The sequence below is a fragment of the Silurus aristotelis genome (assembly GCF_946808225.1).
Source record: "Silurus aristotelis genome assembly, chromosome: 6".
In the NCBI taxonomy this organism is placed as follows: Eukaryota; Metazoa; Chordata; class Actinopteri; order Siluriformes; family Siluridae; genus Silurus; species Silurus aristotelis.
The window spans coordinates 10750270-10759101 of NC_139579.1; the positions used below are offsets into that span (position 1 = coordinate 10750270).

The 8832-nt window shown below is 39.2% G+C and overlaps 1 protein-coding gene across 1 annotated transcript; it reads right to left on the bottom strand.

The window, feature by feature from the left end:
• Positions 1 to 2571: 2571 nt before the first annotated feature.
• Positions 2572 to 8589, bottom strand: hax1 (HCLS1 associated protein X-1). The gene is made up of 7 exons (XM_083543495.1): positions 8437 to 8589; positions 7059 to 7273; positions 5508 to 5680; positions 5342 to 5396; positions 3809 to 3930; positions 3310 to 3430; positions 2572 to 2850 (listed from the first exon to the last, which is right to left on the bottom strand). Exons 1-7 carry the CDS (start codon positions 8487 to 8489, stop codon positions 2774 to 2776), a joined length of 816 nt encoding a protein of 271 aa, XP_083399621.1. The 5' UTR covers positions 8490 to 8589; the 3' UTR covers positions 2572 to 2773.
• Positions 8590 to 8832: the final 243 nt, after the last annotated feature.

The following is an 8832-nucleotide window of genomic DNA, read 5'->3' on the forward strand; positions in this document are numbered from 1 at the left end:
GATTTTAAAATGTTTAATTATAGTGATTGATACATTTTAACAATGGACATTGTTCTGAAGCTTCTTTACAGAAATAAATAAGATATATACTAATATAAATTTCAGCATCAGAAATATAAGTTTATCCCAAATGAGCGAGCGTGGCGACTGTGGCGAGGAAAAAATCTCCTTGAGACGGTATGAGGAAGAAACCTTGAGATGAACCTGACTTCAGAAGGGAACCAGTCCTTATCTGGGACCGAATGTCCATTCATTATAGTTCCACCATTGTTTGGGTTATTAACTATTCACCAATAGCCACATGCATGCAAAAACTGTTTGCCACTAATCATCCCTTCAGTTTAAAAGCACTGATCTGAGAAAAAATTTAAACTTGAATCTGAACTTTAAAACCAATAACATAAAGAATGATCATTTTATTTTTAAAACAAATAAGTGCTTATTTAAAGGCTGAAATTCAAACATTACAGAAATGGCCTGATAACATTTACATTTAATTAATTTGGCAGACGCCCTCATCCAGAGTGACTTGAGCAGTTGATGGTTAAGGGCCCTGCAGTGGCGGTTTGGTGGTGCCGGGATTTGAACTTCTGGACTTTCCATCCAGAGCCCAATGCCTTGACATCTGAGCTACCAGCTTCCCTATAATACTATTGTCAGTATTGTCTTGTATTGTCTTGTATAGTCCAAGCTAAATGTATAGTGTTATTTATGTCTGTCTTTTTGAGAGTCACCAGCAGCTGGAACCAAATACCTTAAAATGTTTAGTCGTGTTGTCAGTATGATGCTGCAAAGTTTCAGGATTTCTTGATATAAAATACGGTTTGGATCACAGAGACTGAAAATGCACAATATTTGACTTCCTTCTGTTTGGCATCTATGAATTTCAGCAGCACAAATTTATTTATTTGATTGGATATTTGATTTATATTGATTACAAGAGAGGACAGGTTTCACACTTTTACTGTACAAGTGTTTGTTTGTTTCTTAGCTGTTCATCATTTTCAGAATTTATAATTCTGTGTTTTGCTTTGTTTGTATTAAAACTTTCTTTCGGCTTCTCCCATTAGGGGTCGCCACAGCGGATCATCCACATGTTCGATTTGGCACATGTTTTTACACTGGATGCCCTTCCTAACGCAAGTCTCCCCATTTATCCTGGCTTGGGACCGGCACTAAGAGTGGCTGGGGTTGGTTCCCTAAACGGGAATATTTAAATTAGTTTGGTGATCTGAAATATTAAAGTGCAACTTTATTTGCAAAGAAATAAGAAATCAGGAAGGGGGCAAACACTTTTTCACACCACTGTAGTTGATCATTGGTTGGTTTTGTTAGAGAAGTGAAGAAAAGAGTAGAGAAAAGAGAAGAGTGATAGCAGGAGTGATTTGTGATAGAAGAGTATCTGCAAGAATGAAAGGGAAAGTTTATAGGACTGTGGTGAGACCTGAGATGATGTATGGTTTAGAGACAGTGGCATTGAGTAAAAGACAGGAGGTGGAGCTGGAGGGAGCAGAGCTGAAGATGTTGAGATGTTTGTTGGGTGTGACGACGATGGACAGAATTAGAAACAAGTTTATTAGAGGGACAGCGCATGTAGGACATTTTGGAGGGAGGTAAGATTGAGATGGTTTGGACATGTGCAGAGGAGGGACATGGGGTATATCAGTAGGAGTATGCTGAGGATGGAGCCACCACGAGGGAGGAAAAGAGGAAGACCAAGGAGGAGGTTTATGGATGTGGTGAGAGAAGACATGCAGGTAGTTGGGTTGAAAGAGGCAGATGTAGAGGACAGGATGATCCGATGTGGCGCCGAAAGAAGAAGAGTTGATTATTTGTTGATCTGATGCCTTTCAATCGCCTACATTTATGACATTCAAGATTCATATCTGCACAATTCATTAATTCAAGTCACATTTACAAATAAAATTTTAATAGACATTTTAGATGACAGATGATGACAAGTGGTTTAACCATTTTAATGACTTATACAATGAACTGATGCTGAGATGTTTTAGTGGTTAAAACTATTCAGGTGAAACCAGTGTGTGTGTGTGTGTGTGTGTGTGTGTGTGTGTGTGTGTGTGTGTGTATATATATATATATATATTTTGATCAACATGAACATTAAGAGAGCGCTATATTACTGAGTTATAATAATAATAATAATAATTATTATTATTATTAATATTATTATAAGTAAGTAAATGTTTTTATTTAAATAGCAATGAATTTAAAAAAGTCATTATGACAGTAATAATGCTCTTTTAATAGGCTGAATAGATGAAAAGTGATGCTCATTCGCCTGTACGGTGCAAAACATAAGAATAAACTGTCATTAGGTGGCATAATAAATACGTTTAACATCATAATAAAATCACCACAAAAATACTCCGGCCCATGTCATTGTCTGCTGCAGATCGACCCACCCCCAAACCCACATACACACCCACACACACAGCCTGACCTAAAAACACAACGTCTTCATGAAGCTCGATTTGTGTACAGAAGCACACTCATGCTGCAACAGGTTCAGCATCTTAGTTCCAGTAAAGAGAAATTGTTAACACTACAGCAGATTCTATTCTTTATTTCTATTCTGAACAATTTGCTTATACACATTCCAATTTAACAGATGAATAGCAGTCGGCAGTTTTAAAGAAAAAAAAAGAACGAAAGAAAATAAAGATGGTGCTGAAGCAGTTTGCATTTGTCAATGTCTGTATTTGTGTGTCTGATACTCAGATGCACTCGCGTCCTCGTGTCCCCTCTCCATTCAACTTCTGAATCTTCCAAAGAACTTGGAGAACATGGTGGTCTCATCGTGCAATTCAGAGAAAGGCCCATGGGCACCTGGGAACAAAACAGAAAGTTAAATCCTGACCAAATATAAGAGCATGTGAAATGCTTTTGCGATATTCGTAGCTTGAATACGTGTGATTTCACACAGAACTACAGATTAACTCCCAGTAAGTGAATATGCAGCCTATTAACTATAATACATAATGCTTTTTATCAATATATTTAACATGCATGAATAAATCCACCCCCTGTGACAGATTTAAGTTTCACTTTCCATGATCCAGGACGCAGGAGCATCTGGGCAGCAGGTATCTAAATTATTTAAAACATTCTGTAATGGTTTTTGCTGTTCTAATTTAATTCTGTAAAATAAATTCTTGATTGTTTTTCGGTGCATGTTATTAGAACGCTATTCGCTGCTGACTTTTCTGCAAACTTTCTACTGTACTGCACTCATACTTTCTTGTTCTTGGATGCAGGCTGCAATGTTTTTAGAGTGTGTAAACCCACCTGCTGAGGGAGAAGCTGGATCATCACGCCGACCTTCTGGAGAACCAGGGCCTCCTGAGCGGGTCACTGTAGTCTCTTCATTACCCTGGCCATCCCTGACTGTACGTCTCTCTTCTACCGTCTGCACTCACACATACAAACACCATTACATTATCAGTAATCACTCTCGTTTACCAGCAGCCCTTTCTCTCTCTTTCACCCTCTCACTCTCTCAAACTGCAGTCAAATTCCTGAGAAACTTGAAATTGAAAACTTCTCTGTCAACTTCTTTGTTGAAGCCTAAGATTGTGTATGAACTGTTACTATAGGAACAATAAAGTACCATTCGTGCTTCAGCCGGAACTACGTTTTCAAAATCGAGAGTTAAAGCATGTTGTCTGGCATCACATGGCTCAGAGGAAGGATGTGTTTGGCCTCACCCTCACTATGGTACTTAGATAGCTATTGAAAAGAAATGGACATATTGGGAGAAATAAAAAGAAAATTCACAATCACTCACTCCATCAGGTTTAACCACTTTGGTAACTGTAACAGACTGAAAGAAGGATCGAGTTTTGGGCTGAGGTGGAGCTCGGCTTAAGATTTGGTCAAGTCCCTCTGAAGACACCTGAGAATCAAGATCTGGAATAAAAAAAAATAAAATAAAAAAAACAGGAATTACAAAACTATGCAGGAAATATTCCAAATATATTTCCCTACATTTATTTGTTACCTTTTAATCTTCACTACCTCACAATCCATCACACAAAGGAGAAGATGATCTGAGACACCGAACCGCAAAGAACAAACCCGCCGCGTTTTAATTAATTTCTATACGGTTTGTAAAGACTTGTCATTGTCCCAAAGCAGCTTTACAGAGATAAATAGATTAGGAATATAAACTTTAGAGTAAATTAGTCCCTATTAGTTTATCCAAAAAGAGCGAGCCAGTGGTGACTGTGGCTGGAAAAAACTCCCTGAGACATTATGAGGAAGAAACCTTGAGAGGAACCAGACTCAAAAAAGAACCAGTCCTCATCTAGTGCACATCGAATACTCAAAATGCTTAAATGTAGACATTTGAAGGTCAATCATTTCATTGTAATTGCAGCCTTAAGCCATTGCAGCAGTTTACACTGATCATGGCACCTGTTAGTGAGTATGATATATATGGCAGTAAGTAGTCAGTTGATGTGTTTAAAGCAGGAAAAATGGGCGAGCGTAAGGATTTGAGTTTGACAAGCGCCAAATTGTGACGTTTGGACGTCTGGGTCGGAACATCTCCAAAACTGTGGCTCCTGTGAGATGTTCCAGGTCTGCATTGGTCATTATCTATCAAAAGTGCTCCAAGGAAGGAACAGTGGTGAACCGGCGACAGGGTTGTGTGCGGCCGGGACGTACTGATGCACGTGGTGAATGAAGGCTGATCTGTGTGGTCCGAGCCAACAGACGAGCTCCTGTAGCTCAAACTGCTGAAGAAGTTAATGCTCGAAGGGTCACGACAGTTGTGGCAGCAAAAGGGGGACTCAATATTAGGCAGGTGGTCATAATGTGATGCCTAATCGGTAAATATTAATTACACTCCAAATCCATCTTCATGGTTCTTGAGTTGAATCATCCACAGTAACCTTCATTTGTAAGCATCAAGTGAGGTATCCATGGTGACGTGGTAAACAGTACGACTTCACATTTTCCATCAGAGGCCTTCATGACTCTAAATGGACAAAAGAAACTACACAAACTACACTGACAACTACTGTAATGACTGTAAGCTAAAAGTTTCAGATGTACTTAATGAAACAGAAGAAACTCAATAGAAACTTGTGAACTTCATGAAATTCAACAGAAACTTGTAACTCATAACTTCTAAACTGGAAAATGCCCAATCAACTTCGGAACAACCTCAAATTCAGCAAGTGGCGTCAAATCAATATGGCGGCTCACAGCATAACCCGAAACTACAACAGCAATTCTTCATGAGTAAAAATAAGTTTTACTGTATATAAGTATTAGCTTCAAATCAATTAACACACAGACATATTCAGAAACTCACCACTGTCCTCTTTCGTTTCTCCCTGCCTTTGTCTTGGACCATCGCTCCAAATGTCCTTAAATGGAAACAACAAACAACTATCATTAATATGAAAACCTGTTCCGGATTGTAACGCATTGAGAACTGCTGCTTTCTTATTTAAAATAAAGATATTCTAATGTCTCACCCTTGAGAAAGGTCTCCAGGGGACATTTGGACCTCTAGGTGATGGAGGCTCTACGTCTCTAGGTGCGTCACGGGTAGAATCGTCCGGCTTTTTCAGCATGTAGTCTCTGAGAGAGTCCCTACTTCTTTCTTCTTTCCTGCTTTCCTGAGGTGGAGCCTCAATACTGGGCATATCTGAAAAAAAGGAGAAAACTTTACAGCAAGCCAAACACGTTCAGTGATGTGTACTAGGGATGGTAAGATTTACCGATTTGCATCGGCATAAAAGTTAACAATGTGCAGGAAGATGCAGTCTACCTCTGCCATGTAAATCTGTATTGTACGTGATATGCAGTGGCGGGCGATCAGGGCCAGCAAAGCCTTCTAATATTTGTTCCATGAAATTGTATAAATTTATTCCCAACAGTTTATTCTCTTCATTCCGTAGCGTTTCTCTTGGCTGCTCTGCTTCCAGTACGTGTCTGTGGATGTTAGATTTTTTTGTCTATCAGATTTCAGTCTCTATGTCAATCTGATCTGCCCAGAGCCTTCAGAGTCAGTACTGCTGGCCCTTTTACCGTAGTCTCCTTGAGAAGTAGCTCTGTTTCTTTAAGCAATCAGATTCATATTCATAGCTAGCTGGCCCAGAATAACGCCGGCATTTTCCCTCCTCTGATTGGTTGGTCAAAGGGGAAACTGTTACAGCCAAGTTCGACTGGCAAAAAACGTGTAGCGATCTGCACACATTAATACATCTGAGTTAGACTTTATGCCTACAGAGGAAGAGAAATTGATTTGGTCTCATACTTAAAAATACATTTTCCAGAAAAGCTAGACATCGTGAGGAGGTTGGCCAACCCCGAAGCTAGCTAGCTCGTCTCAGCCCAGGAAAGGGTTTGTTTACCACTTCCAGACCAGTGAATACGAGCGGTACCACTGGATTACAGCCTCTGAGGAGCGCTGCACATTATGCTTTCGTAAACATCGCACATTTCTTGCTTTAGTAAAATGGTTTTTACCCTCCATATGTGAAATTCCTCTCTCTCCGTAATGCTACACGTTGTAATATTGCGTTTTTTTTTGATTGTATTGATGGTTTCTATAATCTAGATGTGATAGTAGTGGTATTAAGAGGTGGATTAAGTCGGGTAAATCCTCACTGAAGGCCCAGGTACCAAATGCACGGCCCGACACTAGTGATAAGTCATATTCACATAACGGCAGTTTAGAGAGGGGAAATCAATCTACATATAAAATATTGGTCACAAATGATTGGTCCCTTTCTAATAATTATAAAGAAAATATATATTTTTTTACAGATGCAAATATGTTAAAAAACGACGCATCACAATACAAATGCCGACTTGTATTCGATGCACACTTTTTTAAACCGATGCATCGCATCATTAACTTTTATGCCAATGCACTGATACGAACGCGTGAATCTTAACATCCCTATAATGCAAACACTGGAGCAAGAGCAAGGTCTCATTGGTCCAGAATGTCAAAGAGAAAGCAGAAAATGGGAGGGAAAAAAAACACAGTGTATAAGAGTATAAGAAATTAAGTGTACCATGACGGAAATTGCCTAAACCAGCAAATATTTCTTCCATGTCCCGGAATATTTGACCAAACGTCTGTGGCTCCTCGATACGCATCCCATTTGGGCCAAGACTGAAGCTGAATCTGAAGGCGTCGTCAAATCTGCCCAAGTATTCGCGATTGAATCCGCCCTCCTCTTCATCGTCATCATCGTCTTCATGGGTCAACCCATCGAAGAAGGGCTCCCTGGCAAAACAAGCTCAGAGTTACCCTTCAGATAAACAATAAAAACCTATGTGCTGTTAGTAAAAGCTATCTATGACATACGGAAGTGAAGATTTCGCAATTCTGATACGGTATTAGGCTAAAAGTAAGTGTCCCCCTGACTATCACACCCATATGCAACCTTCTATCCATTAATATGGATAAACAGAAAAAATTCCCCTTTTGCTGCCAAACAGTCGAGCATTAACAGCAGTAACTTCTTCAGCAATTAGAGTTACAGAAGCTCATCTGTTGGATCGGACCACACGGGCCAGCCTTCGATTTGCTTCGGCCGTCCAGTCGTTTAGCCATCAAGATTTGGCCCTTGTCAAACTCGCTCTCGTCCTGCATTCGGGGACACATTTAAAACTCTTGAGATTTTTAAGATTGACTCCCCTTCATTTTATAATGTAATGATAGACTGTTTTTTTTTTTTTTTATTAAAAAGTAGTTACCATTTTCTCTGCACAAGACAACCGATGGTCTAAAGCGCATTGAGAAGACAAGAAATGTCACAAATTAACTATTGACAAGGAAAACCTGTGAATTGAAAACCATTCCAGGTGACTATCCTGTGAATCTGATGGGAAAAAACCATAAGTGTGACAAGCGGTCATCAAATCTAACTAAAATAATTAAAAAAAATAAATAAAAAAAAAAAAAAAGAGGAGCTGCCAAACCTTCGACTGGTACTGATTTCTCTGTCATACAAGATTTTATTTCAATATCATAACTTTGATATAAACCACAATGTTTTCTTTTTCCAGGATTTTTTCTTACACAAATGTCACGTTGGTAGCTTATTGGTTAAGGCAATGGATCGGAAGAAGCTAAGTTCAAATCCCAGCACCAAGATGCCACTGTTGGGCCCTTGAGAAAGGCCCCTAACTATCAACTACTCAGTTGTTATCGCTCTGGAAAAGGCTGTCTGCCAGATGCCATAAATATCAGGTTCAGTTTTTTAAGTTCTAATTTTCTGTTTGGGACTTGTTAAGGAACTTCCAGGAACCCCTTAAGGAAGTCCTTATGACTGTGTCCCAGTGTCCTCTAGTTAATATTTAGCAAGTCACTACAAGAGCTGATTAGGACATTAAACTTTAAAAGAGGTTGTGATTTTTAATTTAAATATCAAATAAAGGACTCACCTCTGGCTTCCTGGAACCCGAAAAAATCCCCGAAACAAATCAAATATACTCATTTACTGTTCAGGTGGGAACTGACCGTCACTAAACAGCCGCACGGAGTAAAAAAAAAATATGGCAAACACGTCACGTAATCTCACATATGACGACTCAAGAATTAAACCATCTGGCCTACTTTAACGTAGGGGTGTTCACCTGAAATGTGTTTTGGATTACACAATTAAACATTTTAATTACTGTAAAGTAATGAAGAAAAGAAAGAAATTACATTCTTAATAAACAGTTCAACACGCTAAATCTTTCCTCCATACAAGTACACAACCGTATGCAAAGCCCACTGATACATTAACCCCCCCCCCGACAATGAAACTTGGAACAGTCTGCTAAAGCCAACATGGC